This window comes from Lampetra fluviatilis, chromosome 35 (assembly GCF_964198595.1).
Source record: "Lampetra fluviatilis chromosome 35, kcLamFluv1.1, whole genome shotgun sequence".
NCBI lineage: Eukaryota > Metazoa > Chordata > Hyperoartia > Petromyzontiformes > Petromyzontidae > Lampetra > Lampetra fluviatilis.
In genome coordinates, this window is record NC_136309.1 from 5,072,014 (window position 1) to 5,095,514 (window position 23,501).

At 51.4% G+C, this 23,501-nt stretch overlaps 1 protein-coding gene across 1 annotated transcript in view; it reads left to right on the forward strand.

Moving 5' to 3' along the window:
- The window catches only part of LOC144944699 (uncharacterized), a 38,891-nt gene extending 18,636 nt beyond the window's left edge, over positions 1 to 20,255 (forward strand). Inside the window, exons 6-7 of the mRNA XM_078873057.1 lie at positions 17,888 to 18,045; positions 19,296 to 20,255. Of these exons, the coding sequence (XP_078729183.1) occupies positions 17,888 to 18,045; positions 19,296 to 20,105 (968 nt within the window). The 3' untranslated portion in view covers positions 20,106 to 20,255. The remainder of the gene's footprint in view (positions 1 to 17,887; positions 18,046 to 19,295) is intronic.
- Positions 20,256 to 23,501: the final 3,246 nt, after the last annotated feature.

Here is a 23,501-nt window from a genome sequence, read left to right on the forward strand (position 1 = left end):
ACTCATACATACACACATATATACACACATATATATACAAAGATCCCCCGTATAGCCTTAACAGACTGTAGGGGCAAGTGCTGTTAGCGAGCACCTATGAAGGCCGGCACGGTACACGAGGGGGTGGGTGGCCAACACCACACCCGGCCGCCTTTGTCTCCCCAGTGGCGATGTTTACACATCGCACCAGGTACTCATTTGAGGCTGGGTCGACCTAGGTGTTCACGCGAAACAACACGCTGGTGTTCACGCGAAATAACACGTTGGTGTTCACGCGAAACAACACGTTGGTGTTCATGCGAAATAACACGCTGGTGTTCACGCGAAATAACACGTTGGTGTTCACGCGAAATAACACGTTGGTGTTCATGCGAAATAACACGTTGGTGTTCACGCGAAATAACACGTTGGTGTTCACGCGAAATAACACGTTGGTGTTTACGCGAAATAACACGTTGGTGTTCACGCGAAATAACACGACGGTGTTCATGCGAAATAACACGACGGTGTTCATGCGAAATAACACGTTGGTGTTCACGCGAAGTAACACGTTGGTGTTCACGCGAAATAACACGTTAGTGTTCACGCGAAATAACACGTTGGTGTTCACGCGAAATAACACGTTGGTGTTCACGCGAAATAACACGACGGTGTTCATGCGAAATAGCACGCTGGTGTTCACGCGAAACAACACGCTGGTGTTCATGCGAAATAACACGTTGGTGTTCATGTGAAATAACACGTTGGTGTTCATGCGAAACAACACGTTGGTGTTCATGCGAGTGCAGTTTGAAAACGTCCAGGGTGAGAGAAGTGCAGAGAGGGTGACGATGGTGAAGGCGGTGTGTCTCATCTGCGAGGGTAGCCTGTCCCCCCAGGGGTTCACCAACATTTGACGAACAGCAGCAGCAGCAGCAACAACAAACAACAAACAACAACAAACAACAACAAACAACAACAAACAACAACCCGCGGTACGTTGTGGTGACAGAGACACGCGAAATCGAAAACCGTTGCACAAACTTTGAAATCGACGTTTAAATAAAATAAAAAAAATCTACCGGCTCCTCTACCGTAGTGCCAGTCGGTTCGGGAAGATTTCGCTGTGTAACAATTGTTTTTTTGTTCCTGGCTAGTAAGTGTTATTTCCTAATTGCTTATGCCTCAAAAGGTATACAGAAAATGACTATTATTCTCCACGAAACTTTGCTTTTGTGACCAGGACATTGATATTTAAAAATGTACCTCTTTTAAATGAGAAAACTGGCGAATTTGTGTCTTTTCGTTCACATAAAGTCAGAAAAAAACAACATATGACTCAAAATTAACATGTATTTATACTAAAGTAATACAAAAATTACTACAGAATATTTACACACCAAGACTCACTACGACAGGCGGGACTGGCCACAGCGGACCGAGTTCTCTGTGGGGAGGAACAACGTCAAGTGGGAGCCACAGGTGGACCCCCGGAAGGTGCTGATGCCACCACTGCACATCAAATTGGGCCTTATGAAACAATTTGTCAGAGCTGTAGATAAGGAGTCGGTAGCCTTCAAGTACCATCAAGACTTCTTCCCTAAGCTGTCTGGGGCAAAGGTCAAAGCCGGTGTCTTCGTCGGACCACAGATAAAGAAGATCCTGGAGTGCAATGAATTCCCCAAGAAGCTCACGAGTAAGGAGAAAGCGGCTTGGGACAGCTTTGTCGCAGTGGTTCGTGGCTTCCTGGGCAATCACAAGGTCCAAAACTATGTGGAGCTGGTTGAGACTCTGGTGAAGAACTACGGCACAATGGGCTGTAGGATGTCCTTCAAAGTCCATATCTTTGATGCTCATCTTGATAAATTCAAGGAGAACATGGGAGTGTACTCGGAGGAGCAAGGCGAGCGCTTCTACCAGGACATACTGGACTTTAAACGCCGCTACCAAGGACAGTATAACGAGAACATGATGGGAGACTACATTTGGGGGCTGATTCGTGAAAGTGATTTTCAGTATAATCGTAAGTCTCGAAAAACTACTCACTTCTACATCTTTTGTAGTAATTGTTGTATTACTTTAGTATAAATACATTTTTATTTTGAGTCATGTGTTTTTTTCTGACTTTATGTGAACGAAAAGACACAATTTCGCCCGTTTTCTCATTGAAAATAGGTAAATTTCAAAATATCACTGCCCTGGTCACAAAAGCAAAGTTTGTGGGAATAATAGCCATTTCCTATATTTTATAGGCATAAGCAATTACGAAATAACACTTACTAGCCAGGAACAAAACTTGTGTTACATCGTGTTATTCTTCACCAGCAGCTGATCATTGACAACATTAGTCGCACCACGCGCGGCCGCCTTTGACTTCCCAGTGGCGATGATTACTGCACACCGCACCAGATACTCATCTGAGGCCGAGTCGACCTAGGGGAGGCCCAGGACCGGTTCAAATAATCGTCACCGAGTGTTGTCCGTGAGCGGGAATCGAACTCGGGTCGCCGAGTTCGTAGCGCAGCGCGCTGACCACTACGCCACCGCTCCCCACGAGGCAACACGCCACCCCCCCCCCTCACATTCTCTACCCCCCACCACCACGTCCCCCCAAATAAGACCACATCAGCCAATCAGCGAACTCGGTGAGTCTTCCTCCGCGCGCTCTTCGATCGAGTCGCGCTCCGAGCTCGTACGAGTCGGCGTGTTCAATCGGCGACGGGGAATTTCGCCCCGTCACTGTCACCCTTTGATCTTTGGTGGGTAGATGATGATGATGGTGGTGGTGATGGTGGTGGTGATGGTGGTGGTGGTGATGATGGTGGTGATGGTGGTGGTGATGATGGTGGTGGTGGTGGTGGGGGTGGTGATGATGGGGGTGGTGGTGGTGATGATGCTGGTGAGTGTGATGATAGTGGTGGTGATGATGGTGGTGGTGGTGATGGTGGTGGTGATAATGATGATGGTAGCGGTGATGATGATGGTGGTGGTGGTGGTAATGTTGGTGGTGGTGATGATGATAATGGTGTTGGTGATGATGATGGTGGTGGTGATGATGATAATGGTGTTGGTGATAATGACGATGATGGTGGTGATGATGGTGGTGGTTATGATGATAATGGTGATAATGATGATGGTGGTGATGATGATGGTGGTGATGATGATGTTGGTGGTGGTGATGATGATGGTGGTGGTAATGATGATAATGGTGATAATGATGATGGTGGTGATGATGATGGTGGTGATGATGATGTTGGTGGTGGTGATGATGATGGTGGTGGTAATGATGATAATGGTGATAATGATGATGGTGATTTTGGTGGTGGTGGTGATGGTGATGATGGGGAGAGCAGTTAGCGTGCTGCGCAACAAACCCGACGACCCGAGTTCGATTCAGATTCCCGCTCACCGCCAACACCAGTGATGACTATCTGAATCAGTCCTGGAACTCCTCTAGGTAGACTCAGCCTCAAATGAGTACTTATTGCTATGTTTAAACATTGCAACTAGGGAGACAAAGGTGGCCGGGCGTGGTGCTGACCACCCACCCCCTCGAGTGCCAGGCCGGCCTTCATAGGTGCTCGCTAACAGCACTTGCCCCAACAGTCTGTTACAGGCTACACGGGGGATCTTTGTAATTGTCTTTGATGGTGGTGATGATGATAGTCGTGGTGATTCCCGCCCACGGCTAACATCAATGACGAGCGATGTCTAAACTGGTCTTTGTCTATCCCCTATGTCCACTCAGCCTTAAGTGACTCCCTGGCATGGCTGGTTACCATCAACACTTGGGGAGACAAAGGCGGCCGGGCGTAATTCTTCTCACTAACAAAACTTGCCCCGACAGCCTGTAAGGTTATACGGGGGATCTTTGTCTCTGTATGTACATTCTGTCTTTTGTGTCTTACGCGTATCTATACGTGGGGAGCGGTGGCGCCGCGGTTAGCGCGCCGTGCTACGAACCGAGCCGACCGAGTTTGATTCCCGCCCACGACCAATCGTCAGTGGCGGTCCTAGGGCTTCCCTTGGGTCGACTCAGCCTGAAATAAGTACCTGGCGTGTAAACATCACAGCAGTGGGGAGACAAAGGCGGCCGGGCGTGGTATCGGCCACCCACCTACTTAGTGTGCCGTGGCAGCCTTAGTAAGTGCTGCTACTCGCGATCAGCACTTGCCCCAGCAGTCTGTTAAGGCTACACGGGGTATCTTTGTCTTTGTGGTTGTTGTTACCCCACTGGATGCAACCTCTTTGATGAACCTAATGCGATTGCATCGCTCGGTATATTCACTCGTTAGTTAGATTCGTAAGATTATATATATGTTTTTGTTTAAACTATTACTATTTTTCTTATTTTTGCCAGGTATGGCTCACTGAACTACGTGGCTCTTTTTCATAAGCGACCTCGCCACAAATGATGGCTCAAAGAAGTGGCTTATCAACGAACCCACGACTTCCTGCATACCAGGCGAGGTAGTTAACATCTCTACGGGGAGAGAGAGAGACACGCAAACTCCAAATATACAGCAGCAGGCGTCAAGGTCGGGATCGAACCCACGTCCTCCTGTATACCAGGCGAAGTAGTTAACATCTCTACGGGGAGAGAGAGAGACACGCAAACTCCAAATATACAGCAGCATGCGTCAGGGTCGCGATCGAACCCACGTCCTCCTGTATACCAGGCGAAGTAGTTAACATCTCTACGGGGAGAGAGAGAGACACGCAGACTCCAAATATACAGCAGCAGACGTCAAGGTCGGGATCGAACCCACGACTTCCTGTTTACCAGGCGAGGTAGTTAACATCTCTACGGGGAGAGAGAGAGACACGCAGACTCCAAATATACAGCAGCAGGCGTCAAGGTCGGGATCGAACCCACGACCTCCTGCATACCAGGCGAGGGAGTCAACATCTCTCCTGCTTCACCGGGGTGAGAACGCTCGAGACGAGGATTGGGTCGCATTTTGCGAAGAGCGAAACCGAGGCACCTAAAATGTAGAAAAGAAAGAAAAATTACTGAACAACAAATTTTAATTTGAACAATGAGGCAACGAGGAGTGGGTGCAAAAAAAAGAAATCGCGTGTCAAAATAAATAGAAAATCATCGCTCGCACAAATAAACAATATTCATTAAAGTATTCTTGGTTATTTCGGTAAAGTCACGTAGAAGGGAAATAATAAAATAATAAAAATATAAAACAATAAAACATTCTCACGACGTTTCGACTGCAACACAAGCAATCATCATCAGGTGTGAAATCCACAGCAAGAAATGATTGCTTGTGTTGCAGTCGAAACGTCGTGAGAATGTTTTATTGTTTTATATTTTTATTATTTTATTGTTTCCCTTCTACGTGACTTTACCGAAAGAACCAAGAAGATGAATCCCTGCAGTCACGAAAGCTTTAAATCGAAATTTAATATTTAATAAAGTTACAATTTAACTTAAACAAAAGTTGGCTCCGATAAATAACTTTCTTAAGCTGGTTATAGGCAAGGATCCTGTCTCTAAGATACGGGTTCTTACTTTGATGCAGAATCATCACATATTTTTATGATCGCCGCGATAATAATGACAATATCGTACGAAGCGGGGCCCAAGATATTCGTATCGTCCGTTTGGCGAAATTTTTACTTTTCTTGCTCAGTGTATTACTACGTTCATTCTAAAACGAATTGTTATCAAGGTACAAACTCGCTATTCAAATGGAAAATTTTAAAATAGATTGAAGGTGATCATTGCCCGAGTGTGTAAGAGAGAAGTGAATATTTCTCAAATGCATGTCCAGTACAAGGATATACGGTGTCACGTGTCTTACTAACAACACAAAGCTCACTAACACACAACATGCAACACACGCCTTGCTCACACACAACATGCTACACACGCCTTACTCACACACAGCATGCAACACACGCCTTACTCACACACAACATGCAACACACGCCTTACTCACACACAACATGCTACACACGCCTTACTCACACACAACATGCAACACAGGCCTTAATCACACACAACATGCAACACACGCCTTCCTCACAAACAACATGCAACACACGCCTTACTCACACACAACATGCTACACACGCCTTACTCACACACAACATGCAACACACGCCTTACTCACACACAACATGCTACACACGCCTTACTCACACACAACATGCTACACACGCCTTACTCACACACAACATGCAACACACGCCTTACTCACACACAACATGCTACACACGCCTTACTCACACACAACATGCTACACACGCCTTACTCACACACAACATGCAACACACGCCTTACTCACACACAACATACTACACACGCCTTACTCACACACAACATGTTACACACGCCTTACTCACACACAACATGCAACACACAACATGCTACACACACAACATGCTACACACGCCTTACTCACACACAACATGCTACCACACAACATGAAACTCGTGCCTTGCCAACAATAGCTCACTAACACACAACGTGTAACACATGCCTCACTCACACAAAAACACACGAATACAACAACAACAACATTAATACTGATAATTGGTTCTTTACCCTTCTATCTGGCAACAAAACTGACACCTTTTTGTTGCCAGATAGAAGGGTAAAGAACCAATTATCATATTTTTACTGGCAAATGAGGTTCCCATAACATTAATACTCACCCCCCTCGTGTGCCGTGCCGGCCTTAATAGGCGCCGTTCGCGAACAGCACTTGCCCCAACAGCCCGTGAAAGGCTACCCGGGCTGTCTTTGCCTGTGTCTTACCTGCGGAACTTTCGGCACGAGACGATACTCATCGGCGTTGCTGTGCGGGATAGACGCATTTATATAAAAGTCACTAGGCGGAAAGACATTTATTAACATTTTTAACATTTCCTTACACGTCCCATCAGCACCACGGCCTTTCCTTTTCGGAGGGGTAACATTTCAGCAGCGTTGCTTGCACGCAAGCGAACATCTGGGCCGGTTTCGACACGCAGTGTCTCATCAGCAGACTAGTCGGGCTTGAGCCCATGCTGGTGGAACAGCCCACATGTGTATATTCTAGATTTGAAGCTTTCGTGACTGCAAGGATTCATACTCTTTGTTTTTTTTCGGTAAAGTCACGTAGGTAAAAATTTTTAATAAATGAAAACAACTAAATTAAATCACGACGTTTCGGGCGCAACGCAAGCGTGCTTCTTCAGGTGGGGAGAACGTCGCGAAAGCGCAACAGATTAAGTGTGTCTAAGAGATGGCTGTGACGAGGAATTATATATATGTGTGTGTGTCTAAGAGATGGCTACAGCGGTTGTGCTTTTGCTACATTGTCCGCATCTGAAGAAGGACGCTTGTGTTGCGCCCGAAACGTCGTGATTTAATTAAGTTGATCTTCTTGGTTCTCTCGGTAAAGTCACGTAGAAGGGAAATAATAAAATAATAAAAATAAAACATAATAAAATACAATTCTCACGATGTTTCGGCCACAACGCAAGCAGTCGTCCTCAGGTGAAGAACAGGTTTGTCGGAAAGACAGCGTCTGTCACCTGAGGACGGCTGCTTGCGTTGTGGCCGAAACGTCGTGAGAATTGTATTTGATTATATTGTATTTTTATTATTGTATTATTTCCCTTCTACGTGACTTTACCGAAAGAACCAAGAAGATGAATCCCTGCGGTCACGAAAGCTTTAAATCGAAATTTAATTTAGTTGTTTTCATTTTTTTTTTTACCTACGTGACTTTACCTATACATGTGTATAGGCACGGAACGGTTTCAACAATCAGTGTCTCATCAGCAGACTAGTCGAGTTTGAGCCCATACTGGTGGAACTGCCCAGATGGTGTCTAGGTGAGGATCCTCTCTGTTAGATATGGGTCCCTAGTTCGATGCGAAACTATATACAATGTTATGACGATCTCCGCGATACGCAGACACGACGATATACTATAGCGTGTCGTCCGTGTCCCGCGAAATACATCGTTTCAAAGCTTTCGTGACTGCAGGGATTCATCTTCTTGGTTCTTTCGGTAAGGTCACCTTCTTACGTGACTTTACCGACTGAACCAAGAAGATGAAATAAATTGTGTTTATCGCCAACTAATTAATTCGAGCCTTGCATATTTTACGCACGAAAATATCATTCCGAATCAGCACAAAACTCGCTCATTAAAGCTGCAACGAACAGTTTTTTTAAAGCACGCGACTAACGACCTTGCAAAACAAACCCGGGACTTTCGGAGTAACCGTTAGCACGGCGGGTTCGGAATAAACGACGTGTAATTATCTTGGTAATTGGTGTAATGACCGAATAAGCTTTAAATTATTCATTCAAGTCGCACCCGAAGTTGAAGACTGGCGGGGAGGCTGGCGTTGAGTCGACTGGCAGATTTGTGGATGTTGCTATCTTTATTTTTACCCAGCTAAAGCTCTGTTTCAGAAGCGGTCCCCGCCACAAACGACGGCTCAACGAAGTGGCTTAACATCTTTAGAGCAGCCAGAATACTCCAAACGCGTGATGTCGATTCTAACTGTAAAGGGGAAAACCAGAGGACCTGGAGAAAAATCCACACGACCACGGGGAAGAGAGAGAGAGAGACGCAAACTCCAAATATACAGCAGCAGGCGTCAGGGCCGGGATTGAACGCACGACCTCCTGCATACCAGGCGAGGTAGTTAACATCTCCTAGCCACCGTGATGATGATGAGAGAGAGACGCAAACTCCAAATATACAGCAGCAGGCGTCAGGGTCGGTATCGAACGCACGACCTCCTGCATACCAGGCGAGGTAGTTAACATCTCCTAGCCACCGTGATGATGATGAGAGAGAGACGCAAACTCCAAATATACAGCAGCAGGCGTCAGGGTCGGTATCGAACGCACGACCTCCTGCATACCAGGCGAGGTAGTTAACATCTCCTAGCCACCGTGATGATGATGAGAGAGAGACGCAAACTCCAAATATACAGAAGCAGGCGTCAGGGCCAGGATCGAACGCACGACCTCCTGCATACCAGACGAGGTCGTTAACATCTCGCCACAGATTTACATTCCTTCTAGAGATGGAGATTAACTAAAACTGAAGGATGTTTTTTTTTATTTTATTTTACCATGTAAAGCCCCACTGAGCTATGTAGCTCTTTTTCAGAAGCGATCTGGCCACAAATGATAGCTCAACGAAGTGGCGTGTCATTATGTTGGACATTTACAGAAGCGTCCAAATACTTGCAACGGATGTTCTTTCGAAATGTGGAGGTGGAAAACCCGGAGGACGGGTATAAAAAAATCCACGCGACTAGGAGCGAGACACGCAAACTCCAAATATACAGCAGCAGGAGTCGGGGTTGGGATCGAACCCACGACCTCCTGTATACCAGGCGAGGTAGTTAACATCTCCTAGCCACCGTGATGATGATGAGAGACGCAAACTCCAAATATACAGCAGCAGGCGTCAGGTTCGGGATCTAACCCACGACTTTCTGTATACCAGGCGAGGTAGTTGACATCTCCTAGCCACCGTAATGATGACGATGAGACGCAAACTCCAAATATACAGCAGCAGGCATCGGGGTCGGGATCTAACCCACGACCTCCTGTATACCAGGCGAGGTAGTTAACATCTCCTAGCCATCGTGGCGCCCTTAGGCTTGGCATCTCCAGCCCTGGTCACGAGTATCAGCTGATCGTTTACTGATCGCCATGTGGATTCTTAAATCTCAACCCCGAAGTATACGTTAAAATATCTACAGTAAAACCTTGGATTGCGAGCATAATTCGTTCCGGAAACGTGTTTGTAATCCAAAGCACTCGTACATCAGTTGTGATCACGTGACAATCGGCAGACAAAGCGTATGCACGCGCTACTCGTATTGCAAGACCTCGCTCGTTTATCAATTTAATATTTATTTAAAAATTTTGCTCGTCTTGCAAAACACTCGCAAACCAACTTACTCGCAATCCAAGGTTTTACTATATACTCTATATATACTGTATATATACTGTATATATACTGTATATATACTGTATATATACACGCGCGCCTTCACATGCGCTTCTGCGGCCGTCTGGAACGCTCTTCCTTCCGACATTAGGAAGCCGCTGTAGCTACGCACTTCTAAATCATCATCATCATCTCGATTGACAAACGCATCTATGTAGAACTGCTTCTTGTGTTTCGTTTGTTGTCATTCCCCCGCACCTCCGATGAATGATCACGGTTGGCGACGTACTGTGCGAAAGAAGTTCACCGTACTCAAACTAAACTACGACTAAAAGATACTCATCAAACACTATGAATCACTTCCAATCCTCTGCTGGATGAATGCATCCCCACGTCGTGTCGGTCACTGGGGTCGGTTTATTGTGAGGAGCGGTGGCGCAGTGATCAGCGCACTTGCACCAAACGAAAACGCCTATGACCCGGGATTCGATTCCCGCCCACGACTTAACACCGGTTGGCGAATATCTGAAAACCGGTCCCGGGCCGCCCCTAGGTCGACTCAGCCTTTAAATCAGGAACTGGTGGCCGCGTGTAAACATCAGCACTGGGGAGACAAAGGCGGCCGGGCGTGGTGTTGGCCACCCACCCCCTCGTGTGCTCTACCGGTCCTTCACAGGTGCTGCTCGCTAACAGCACTTGCCCCGACGGTCTGTTCAAGGCTATACGGGGGAGCTTTGTCTCTGGCCATACTTCACCGCGCTGGTCACGGTTGGGGCCTCGTGCTCTTAGCGAGCACCGCAACTTGGTGGTGCGGGAAGTCGGCACGCCACGGCCGCCTTTTTCTCCACTCGTGCTGACGCTTTACACACCGCTCGCCACTGGTGTTAGCCGTGCTTAGAAATACAACGACGAATATCTCGGCCGGTGGTGTTGATAGTGGTGATTGTGGTGATTGGTGGTGGTCGTTGTGGTGGTGGTGGTTGATGGTGGTGATTGTGGTGGTGGTGATTGGTGGTGATGATGGTGGTGGTTGTGTTGGTGGTGTGGTGCTGGTGTGGTGGTGGTGTGGTGCTGGTGGTGGTGATGGTGGTGATTGTGGTGATGATGGTGGTGGTTGTGGTGGTGGTGTGGTGATGGTGTGGTGGTGGTGATTGTGATGGTGGTGATTGTGGTGATGACGGTGGTGGTGGTTGTGGTGATGGTGGTGGTTGATGGTGGTGATTGTGATGGTGGTGATTGTGGTGGTGATGGTGGTGATTGTGGTGGTGGTGATGGTGGTGATTGGTGATGATGATGATGGTGGCTACGTTGCACATGGCTGCTGTCTAGAACCCAGCACTGTGGAGTCAGCAGCGAGGGGTTGGTGGCTCACACTCGGATGGGTTGTGAAACGCCCTTCGCGCGGGTGGCCGTCGAGAAGGAGGTGGCTACAGCAAGGGGTGTGTGGACTAATCTCGATCCGTCTCATCTGCACGGGGATCGAGCGTTGCACCCTCGCGCAAGCCGTGGGGTTTCCGCCCGGGCGCTCCGGGCTCGCAACATCGTAGGCCCACGCGCGCCTCTCTCAGTCGCGGACTGTGCAGCGCTGCGAGACGCGGATGCACGAACGAACGACGCCGCTCTAAACAAAACAAAAATCGCCAATGTTGTTGTTAGTTATTGCTGTTGTTGCTGTTGTTGTTGTAAAGTCGGGACCCGCGTCGGGGTTTGTAAGCGCCAGGTGCGCTAACCACCGCGCCACCGCTCTCCACCACCGCACCAACTCCCAACGAAAATGTCATGCGTCTAACCCACGAAATATTCTTTGGGGCTTTCGGTAAAGTCACGTAGATAGGTTCAAAGAAAATAACAAAAAAACACTATGACGTTTCGATCGCAACACCGACCGCTCGTGTTGCGATCGAAACATCGTAGTTTTTTTCGTTATTTTATTTGAACCTATTGACTTCACTTTACCGAAAGCCCCAAAAGAATATGAATTCCTGCAGTCACGAAAGCTTTAAGTCACAGATTTACACCCCCGAAACCCTATAGCCCAACTCCCCATACGAGTTCGATTCCGGCTGTCGTCATATCTGGCACGATACGCCAAGTTCCAAACCTCTAGCGATCGCCACACTCACCGATTCACTGCCGGCAGGTCGCTCTGTCACATCCTTGCCACTCTTCCATCGCTGCTACCAACCCCCGCGGGGTTCAACCCTACGGCCGACCATGGCAGTGATGCCTTGGGGAGGCCCTGGTGGCTTAGGGAAGGCCTTCAGCACCCAGCAGCGGAGTGACCGTGGCTGCCGATGATGCTTCTGATGGCTTGGAGAGGACTCTCATCATCTAGTAGTGGAAGTGACCGTGGCTGCCGATGCTGCTACTGATGGCTTGGTGAGGCCTCTCATCATCTAGCAGTGAAGTGACCGTGGCTGATGATAACGATGTCGCTGATGAGCATACTAATATAATATTTACATCGCGATCATTATCATCATGATCATCATCAAAGTACTTTACCCCTTGCAACTCTCAGGCGCCTTGCAATAATCCCCCCCCGTGCCCCCCCCCCCTCTCGACCTCCTCCGCCCCCCCTCCCCCCGTGCCCCCTCCCCTCTCGACCCCCCCTCCCCCCTTAAGACATCACCGCACCGCACTCTGCCATTAATCGCTCGACCGCAAACCGCGCGGCTCTCGGAGGCACACAGCCTCGGCCTCAATTGCCACAAACATTCCACCTCCTCCTCCCTCCCCATCATCATCATCATGCCGAGCTCCCAAAGCCGCAGTGCAGGGGGACACGCGGCCCTCACGAGGTGATGGGGAGCGAGGTAGGGGGTTGTCTTGGAGAGGGCTGCGGGGAAAGACAAACAATTGGGATGATTTGTCAAAACGGATTCGTCATCGGCGCCAGGCAGACAGACAGTGCAGACGCGTAGGGACGGACAGACAGGCAAGGCACACATACACACAGGTACATACAGACGGACAGACAGGCAAGGCACACATACACACAGGTACATACAGACAGACAGGCAGGCAAGACACACACACAGGTACATACAGACGGACAGACAGGCAAGGCACACATACACACAGGTACATACAGACAGGCAGACAGGCAAGACACACACACACAAGTACATACAGACAGACAGGCAGGCAAGACACACACACAGGTACATACAGACGGACAGACAGGCAAGGCACACATACACACAGGTACATACAGACAGGCAGGCAGGCAAGACACACACACAGGTACATACAGACGGATAGACAGGCAAGGCACACATACACACAGGTACATACAGACAGGCAGGCAGGCAGGCAAGACACACACACAGGTACATACAGACGGATAGACAGGCAAGGCACACATACACACAGGTACATACAGACAGGCAGGCAGGCAAGACACACACACAGGTACATACAGACAGACAGACAGGCAAGGCACACATACACACAGGTACATACAGACAGGCAGGCAGGCAAGACACACACACAGGTACATACAGACGGATAGACAGGCAAGGCACACATACACACAGGTACATACAGACAGGCAGGCAGGCAAGACACACACACAGGTACATACAGACGGATAGACAGGCAAGGCACACATACACACAGGTACATACAGACAGGCAGGCAGGCAAGACACACACACAGGTACATACAGACGGATAGACAGGCAAGGCACACATACACACAGGTACATACAGACAGGCAGACAGGCAAGATACACACATACACACAGGTACATACAGACAGACAGACAGGCAGGCAAGACACATACACACAGGTACATACAGACGGACAGGCAGGCAAGGCACATACACACACACAGGTACATACAGACAGACAGGCAGGCAAGACACACATACACACACAGGTACATACAGACGGACAGGCAGGCAAGGCACATACACACACACAGGTACATACAGACAGACAGGCAGGCAAGACACACACACAGGTACATACAGACGGACAGACAGGCAAGGCACATACACACACACAGGTACATACAGACAGACAGGCAAGACACACACACACAGGTACATACAGACAGACAGGCAAGGCACATACACACACACAGGTACATACAGACAGACAGGCAGTCAAGACACACACACACAGGTACATACAGACGGACAGACAGGCAAGGCACATACACACACACAGGTACATACAGACAGGCAGGCAAGACACACACACACAGGTACATACAGACGGACAGACAACAAAGATCCCCCGTGTAGCCTTAACAGACTGTAGGGGCAAGTGCTGTTAGCGAGTAGCACCTATGAAGGCCGGCACGGCACACGAGGGGGAGGGTGGCCAACACCACGCCCGGCCGCCTTTGTCTCCCTAGTGGCGATGTTTACACACCGCACCAGGTACTCATTTGAGGCTGAGTCGACCTAGGGGAGGCCCAGAACCGGTTCAGATAATCGTCACCGGTGTTGGCCGTGAGCGGGAATCGAACTTGGGTCGCCAGGTTCATAGTGCAGTGCAGCGCTAACCGCTACACTGCCGCTCCCACACACACACACACGGACAGACACACACACACACAGACACATGCACACAGACACACACACACACGGACACACACACGGACACACACACACGGACAGACACACACACACAGACACACAAACACACGGACACACACACACGGACAGACACACACACACACGGACACGGACACACACACACGGACAGACACACACACACACGGACACACACACGGACAGACACACACGGACAGACACACACACGGACAGACACAAACACACAGACATATACGAACGGACCAGGATAGACGGACAGACGCAAAGACGGATGGACGAACGGAGGGAGGGCCCATGGTGGACACCACAGTATCAGAATCACAACATTTATTTGTACTGCGGGAGGAATCCGATGAGCTATGAAGCTCTTTTATGCATCACAGATGCCCAGTAGGAGCGGGTAAGAATGTTACAACAACATACAACTTAAAAACAACACGATATGAGTGCGAAGTACACGAACGTTGAACACGTATAAGCCGATCGCGACCAATATCATTCATAATAGAGGTTTTTTTGGGGGGGTTAGATTGAGTAAATATATAAATGTGTCGTTAAACCCTCCACCACCCGACGCAGGCAACTAGTAAGGATTGTCACTGAAACAGAACGTGCCAGTACGCCACTAGTGCAGGGCACCGGTGTGTTGGAGAACCGATTGGCTGTGTCGGGTGGTGGCGGGTTCAACAACACATGTATATGTTTACGGGATCTAACCCCCCCCCCCCAAAAAACCTGTACAATGAAAGTACAAGAAAGGTAAACAAATCACCCAAGTCACGTACAAATACAATTAAACCATCCCCATCCTCTTCTTGGTTCTTTCGGTAAAGTCACGTAGAAGGGAAATAATAAAATAATAAAAATAAAACATGATAAAATAATTCTCACGACGTTTCGGCCACAACGCAAGCAGCCGTCCTCAGGTGAAGAACAGGTCTGTCGGAAAGACCTGAGGACGGCTGCTTGCGTTGTGGCCGAAACGTCGTGAGAATTGAATTGTATTGTTTTATTTTTATTATTTTATTATTTCCCTTCTACGTGACTTTACCGAAAGAACCAAGAAAATGAATCCCTGCAGTCACGAAAGCTTCAAATCGAAATTCATCCCCATCCTACCAGGCAAACTCCCACCGAGGCATCGACTTATTGTTCAAACGCGGGCCTGGCCCATCACAACTGATAGCTGAGCAAGACGTCCTCAGCACTTGGACATTCGATCGCAAGCAAAGCAAACCCGACGGCTCCAAACGCGCGTGTCTGAACGTCGAACTGGACCAGCGGCTGGGCGCAAATCGCGCTGAGTTGCAAGGAATTAAGAGAAGGGATGCGTGCAGAACGAGAGAGAGCGAGCGAGAGAGAGTGAGCGAGAGAGTGAGCGAGAGAGTGACTGAGAGAGTGAGCGAGAGAGTGACCGAGAGAGTGAGCGAGAAAGTGAGCGAGAGAGTGAGCGAGAAAGTGAGCGAGAGGTGGGGGTTTTACATAAAGCTACGTTTAAAAATGTAAAAAAACAAATTTACGAAATGATGAACGAAGCAAAGGGCCAAATACACCGAGCATCTTCTTGTTTCCACTGATCGTAAAAACAAATTAACCCGTAAAAACAAAGTTTTTCACTATAAATCCTTTATATGCGTGGCATCAGTTTTATTTTATTATTCATTTCTGTTTTTCTTGAGTAAGAGTTTCATTTTTATCACATTGGTATTTTAAATTAAATATAAAATTTTTGTTTTCCTAAAAAGTGGAAAATTTTTGGAAAATTTTTTTTACGAAAATAAATTGTCACGCACAACGAGTCTGTGTGCAAAATGTCAGCTCGATTGGATCACGGGAAGTGGGTTAAAAAACGACCGAAAGATTTGCACGGTCGTAAGCGCGCAAGCAAGCACGCAAGTGAACTTAATATAAAGGATTTAAAAAGAGAGAGCGAGAGAGAGAGAGAGGGGCTTGAAGAGCGACAAGTCCGTGGCTCTCACTCCGTCTCTCTCCCTCTCGCGGCTCCCCTTGTCGGCAGTGCAGTCGCCGCTCGCGATGATGGAAGGCGGCGCTAGGCGAATGCGACGTCGCCTCAAATGCGTTGGGGGGGGGCAGCGAGGGAACGGCTCAGGGGGGCGCCCGGGTTCAAATCCCGGTCTCAGTCGCACCCCCTGATTCTCGACCCGGGTTATCGAGTGCGGCGATTTAAAGTTCTCGGCCCGGTCACCCGTGACCACCACACATTAAACACCCCCCCCCCCTCACCCCCCCCCCCACACACACACCCACACCACCCCCCGAGTTAAATTTTGGGGTTTCACTTTGAATTTGGACAAATTCCAGCGCACGAGAACTAAACAAATACGAGCTTGATTTGACTGCCACGGGTTGAGAGAGAGGGTGAGAAAGAGAAGGGGGGGGGGGTGAGAGAGGGTGAGAGAGAGAGAGAGGGTGAGAGAGGGGGGGGGGTGAGAGAGAAGGTGAGAGAGGGGAAGGGTGAGAGAGGGTGAGAGAGAGAGAAGGGGGGGGGGGGGAGAGAGGGTGATAGAGGGTGAGAGAGAGAGAGAGGGTGAGAGAGGGGGGGGGTGAGAGAGGTGAGAGAGGGGAAGGGTGAGAGAGGGTGAGAGAGAGAGAGAGGGGGGGGTGAGAGAGAGAGGGGGGGGGGTGAGAGAGAGAGGGGGGGGTGAGAGAGAGAGGGGGGGGGGTGAGAGAGGGTGAGAGAGAGAGGAGGGGTGAGAGAGGGGGGGTGAGAGAGAGGGTGAGTGAGAGAGAGAGGGTGAGAGAGAGAGGGGGGGGGTGAGAGGGGGGGGGGTGAGAGAGAGGGGGGGGGAAGCCCCGGAAGGGATCTGAGAAGTAGTTCTGCGACAGCCGCTTCTGCGGGCTGCTCTCTGGCGCAGGGTGATTGATATTTGATGCTTCTAGTGGGGGGGGGGGGGGCAATGTGGTAGCGGCAGACGGTAATGACTCAACAGTACGGGTCGGGATGATCCCAGTTTCTCAATGTCGTGCAAGGCGTTCGATTGAAATCACACACGGCCTGGCTGGCCGCTGTGTGTGTGTGGTGAGGGCTGGTAGAATGGGTGTGTGTGGTGAGGTTTGTGAGATTGGGTGAGTGTGTGGTGAGGTTTGGGACATTGGGTGAGTGTGTGGTGAGGTTTGTGTGATTTGGTGAGTGTATGGTGAGGTTTGTGTGATTGGGTGAGTGTGTGTGGTGAGGTTTGGGACATAGTGTGTGTGTTGAGGTTTGTGTGATTGGTTGAGTGTGTGGTGAGGTTTGTGAGATTGTGTGTGTTGAGGTTTGGGACATTGTGTGTGGTGAGGTTTGGGACATTGTGTGCGTGCACGCCACGTGACGCCACTCGCGAACAGCACTTGCCCCGCCCAACAGCGTTGTCCACGGCCACGCGGGTTCAATCTGTGTTGGCCCCCCAGACGAGACGAAGCCCACCAAGCAGAGGCGGGCGAGGGCGAACTACAGCAGCTGGCAGCTGGAGGAGCTGGAGCGAGCTTTCGCCAGCACGCACTACCCGGACATCTTCATGCGCGAGGCCCTGGCGCTTCGCCTCGACCTCATCGAGGCCAGGGTGCAGGTGAGGAGGCAGGGCGTGGGGGACGAGAGAGCGGGGGGGTGGTGGAGGTGCTGGGGGTGCAGGTGAGGAGGCAGGGCGTGGGGGACGAGAGAGCGGGGGGGTGGTGGAGGTGCTGGGGGTGCAGGTGAGGAGGCAGGGCGTGGGGGACGAGGGGTGGTGGGGGGGGTAGTGGGGGGGTGGAGGTGGGGGGTAGTGGGGGGGTGGGTTGGCGGGGTGGTGGGGGTGGAGGTGGGGGGTAGTGGGAGGGTGGGTTGGCGGGGGTGGAGGTGGGGGGGGTGGTGGGGTGTGGTGGGGGTGGAGGTGGGGGGGGGTGGGGGGGGGGGGTGTGGTGGGGGTGGAGGTGGGGGGGTGGTGGGGGGGGGTAGTGGGGGGAGTGGCGGGTGGTGGTGGGGTGGAGGGTGCTGGGGGTGAGGGGGGGTGGTGGGGGGGGGTGGTGAGGGGGGTGGGGGGGTGGTTGGGAGGTGGTGGGGGGGTTAGTGGGGGGAGTGGGGGGGTCTTGACAGCCACCAATCCCGTTCGTATGCCGTTCGGAGCTTAATGGGCTGCTACTCGCTAACAGCGAACGGCCCTTGCCCCAACCGTTCTGTTGAGGCTACATGGGGGTTCTTTGTCTTTGGTGGTGGTCGCCAAAAGGCGGTCCTGATTCGGTAAAAAATAAAAGAACACCGGATAAGAATATAGAATAGAGGTACAGCAAGTAGGTTGTCGGGGCCTATTTGCAAGGCCGCAGGGGGCGCACTCGTTTTACTTAGAGCACTCACGCGACTTGCGCACATCACCATCATCACCATCATCACCACTACCATCCTCCTTCTCCTCGTCATCCCCACGATCATCATTACCATCATAATCTCCATCATAATCATTGACGCCACAACCATCACGGTAATCACCACCATCATCACCACCATCTTTCACCGTCATTATTATCATGCCATCATCATCATCACTACCACCATCGTCGTGACCATCATTTGTCAACATCACCACCACTGCCAACATCATTTTGCCATCATCATCATGATCATTATCATCATCACAATCATCATCATGATCATTATCATCATCATCAATATCATAACCACCACTACCACCGCCACCATCATCATGATCATCATCACCACAATCATCACCATCAACATAATCATGATTATTACTATTATCACATCATCACAACCACCGCTAACGCCGCCACCATCATCACCGCCACCATCACCGCCACCACCATCATCATCGTCTTCTTCTTCCAGGTTTGGTTCCAGAACAGAAGGGCCAAGATGCGGCGCCAGATGAAGATGGCCGGGAAGGCGAGCGACTCCGCTACCGGGGCTGGAGGAGGAGGAGGGAGTGATGGTGGTGGTGATGGTGCTGATGATGATGGTGGACGAGGTGATGATGAAGACCTAGACGGAGGAGGACTTGAAGATGAACGAGGAGGCGGAGACGGCAGTTTCCGAGTCAGTGCCTCAAGCCACGACGGTGATGGTGTTGATGATGGCGATGCCCGAGATGTTGATGTTGATGATGATGGTGGTGATGTTGATGATGATGGTGGTGGTGGCGATGGTGGTGATGATGATGACCTCTCCGAGTCGGCTCGAGGCGACTCAGGAGAATCGAGTCACGAAGGCAGCGACTCGTCATCTCCATCGGCCTCCGTGCGCATCCAACATCACCAGAACCAACATCATCATCAGCAGCAGCAGAATCAGCATCAGCACAATCATCTTCATCATCAGCAGGCGATCAGAGAGCAGCTGCAGTCCAAGTACGTGTGGCTGGGCATGAGGCCACGTGTCCACTCGCCTCCCACGACTCCGCCCGCACGAGCCCCGAGTCTGACCCCGACGGCTCCAGCGGCGGCCCTCGCTCTGGCCCCTTCCTCGGCGCTCACTCCTTCGGCTTCCTCGGCCATGTCCACGGTGCCGGGGCCGGGGCCCGGTTCGGTGGAGGAGCGCCGCTCGTGCAGCATCGCGATCCTCCGCGCCAAGGCGAGGGAGCACGCGGCCGGCATCCAGCACGCGGCGGCCGCGCTCACGAGCGCCACGCGACTCGCGTGAGACAAGCCTCCTCCTCCTCGTCGTCGTCCTCGTCGGTGTCTTCCTCATCAGCAGCATCGTTCTTCGTCGTCGTCTTCGTCGTCTTCATCGTCATCGGCGTCATCATCGGCGTACTCATCGTCGTCATAATCGTCGTCATCATCATCGTCATAATCGTCGTCATCATCATCGTTGTCGTCGTCATCGTCAACATCGTCATCATCATCATCATCGTCGCCGCGACCACACATCTATACCTCGTCTCACAACAACATCGCCGCCGCGTGCAACTCCCGACTCGAGTTGCGTCGACTCGAAGCAACGCGCCATCGAGCCTCTCTGCGCTGCGCGCGCGCGCGCGACACGTGCGTTCGTGTGTCGCGTGTCACGTGGTGTGTGTCGCGTGTGGTGTGTGTCACGTGTTGTGTGTCGCGTGGTGTGTGTCGAACTCCTCTCGCGCCGCACGTAGCCCTACCGCGCCGATCGCAGGTGCGTAAACGGCGAGTGGCGCGAGACGGACACCGCACGCGGCGTCACGCGACGTGAACCAAAACAACAAATCCACAACGGGGGTGGGGAGATGGGGGGGGGGTCTCGGGTCCACGCTGCGGTGTCCGAGTCTTGACCCGACCTCGACTCGAGCGGCAGGGCGCGGGACCCGCCCCCGTGGCGTGCAGCGACCCCCACTCGCGACTCCGCGTCTCCCGTTGCCGATCGCCACGACCGCCGAGTCGGTTTGAGTCGTCGTCGTCGTCGAGGCGAGCGGCGACACAACGAAGCGTCGAGTCGCGGAACGTCGACACAACCGCCGCGTCCTCCTCCTCCCTCGCCTGGCTCCACTCGGGAATCTTCCTCCGCGCCACTCGCTGCTGCTCCTGCTGCTGCTCCTGGTGCCCCCCCACCCCCCTTCGTCCATCACCGCCGCTGATGGCCACAGCTCACGGACATCAAAGTGACCGCGGCGCGAGCTGCCGGGCGAGGTGCACCGAGGCCGTCACGCGCAGCGCGAGAGAGGAGAGCGAGGGGAGAGAACGAGGGGAGAGAGGAGGTCTCTCTCTGCGGGCAGGAGGAGGAGGTCGGCGGAGGCTGCGGTGTTGGTGGTGGTGGGGGCGGGCTTCACCGACCGAGGTGGCCGAGAAGATTCTCGCCCCACCGGTGCTCGCCGCGCCGTCCGCCTGTACGTGCACTGACTGTTGGGGCGGCCTGCACAGACTGTTGGGGCGAGTGCTGTTAGCGAGCGCCTACGAAGGCCGGCACGGCACACGAGGTTGGGCGGTCGGGGGGGGGGGTGAGAGGTCAGCGCCACGCTCGGCCGCCGAATTTGTTTGGGTACTCCAGGTACTCGTTTAAGGCTGAGCCGACCTAGGGGAGACCCCGCAACCGGTTCTCCTCATGGTTACGAAGCAAGCGATGTAAGCCGTGGCCGGGATGCGAACTCGGGGCGCGCTAACCACCGCGCCACCGCTCCAAAGACACGCAACAGAGGCAAAGAGACCCCCCCCGCCCCGTATAGCCTGAGCAGACTGTTGGGGCAAGTGCTGTGAGCGAGTAGCACCTACAAAGACAAAGATCCCCCGTATAGCCTGAGCAGACTGTTGGGGCAAGTGCTGTGAGCGAGTAGCACCTACAAAGACAAAGATCCCCCGTATAGCCTGAGCAGACTGTTGGGGCAAGTGCTGTGAGCGAGTAGCACCTGTGAAGGTCGGAACGGCAGCACGAGGAAGTTGCGTGGCCGACAACGACGCCCGGCCGCCTTTGTCTCCCTCGTGACGATGTTTACACACAAAGACAAAATCCCCCCACAAATAGCCTAAACGGACTGTTGGGGTAAGTGCGGTTAGCACATTCAGACACAGACACACAGACACGCAGACACACACACAAACACAGACAGACACACACACAGACATACACACAGACACAGATAAACACACATACACACACACAGACACACACACAGACACACAGACACGCACAGACACACACACAGACACACACACACAGACACACACACATACACACACACAGACACGCACAGACACACACACAGACACACACACAGACACACTCAAACACGCACAGACACACACACAGACACACACACAGATACACACACAGACACACACACACTCAGACACACACACAGACACACACTCAGATACACACACAGACACACACACACTCAGACACACACACATACACACACACAGACACGCACAGACACACACACAGACACACACACAGACACACACACATACACACACACAGACACGCACAGACACACACACAGACACACCCACAGACACACACTCAAACACGCACAGGCACACACACAGACACACACACAGATACACACACAGACACACACACACTCAGACACACACACAGACACACACACAGATACACACACAGACACACACACACTCAGACACACAGACACACACACAGACACACACATACACAGATACACACACAACGAGTACTCACCACGCGATGTCGTGGTTATTGGTGGATTAGAGTTGATGAGATTATTCCTGCTGTACCTTCACTGATGTGTCTTAATTATTATGAATATTTAAATGTCTCGTTTCGCTGGGGGAGAGAAGCTAGGCTGGAGGGGGGGGCATGAACACGTGACCTTCATACATTTAGGATGCGTTCCTGATATTCCGGAATAAACTATTTTTGTTTAAAAAAAAATCCGGTCTAGATACACACACGCGGGTACCCATGTCCACCGCACACACATACACGCAAACCCATGTCCACCGCACACACATACACGCAAACCCATGCCGACCGCACCTCCGATTTGCACGGATCTCTACGTACGGTGCTAAAGAAGTTCAACATACAGTACATGCACACAAAGACAAAGATCCTACGTATAGCCTCAACAGACTGTTGGGGCAAGTGCTGTTAGCGAGCAGCATCTGTGAAGGCCGGCACGGCACACGAGGGGGTGGTGTGGCCAGCACCACGCCCGGCCGCCTTTGTCTCTCCAGTGGCGATGTTTACACACCGCACCAGGTACTCATTTGAGTCTGAGCCGACCTAAGTCAACACGCACGCACACACACACACTCATACATCAGTGAGACAGATTGACCAACGATTGATGGTGAGCACTTTCTCCCATCCTCAAGTGGTCCACCAACCCTTGAGCCATATGTACATATACGAGTAGCGGTACGTCGGTGACACAAGAGAAGCGGGTTGATGTTTACGTTTCTGACTGATTAAAGAATGGTGGCACACAACACAGACACAGATCCCCCGTGTAGCCTTAACAGACTGTTGGGGCAAGTGCTGTTAGCGAGCAGCACCTATGAAGGCCGGCACGGCACCCGAGGGGGTGGGTCGGCCAGCACCACGCCCGACCGCCTTTGTCTCCCCAGTGGCGATGTTTACACACCG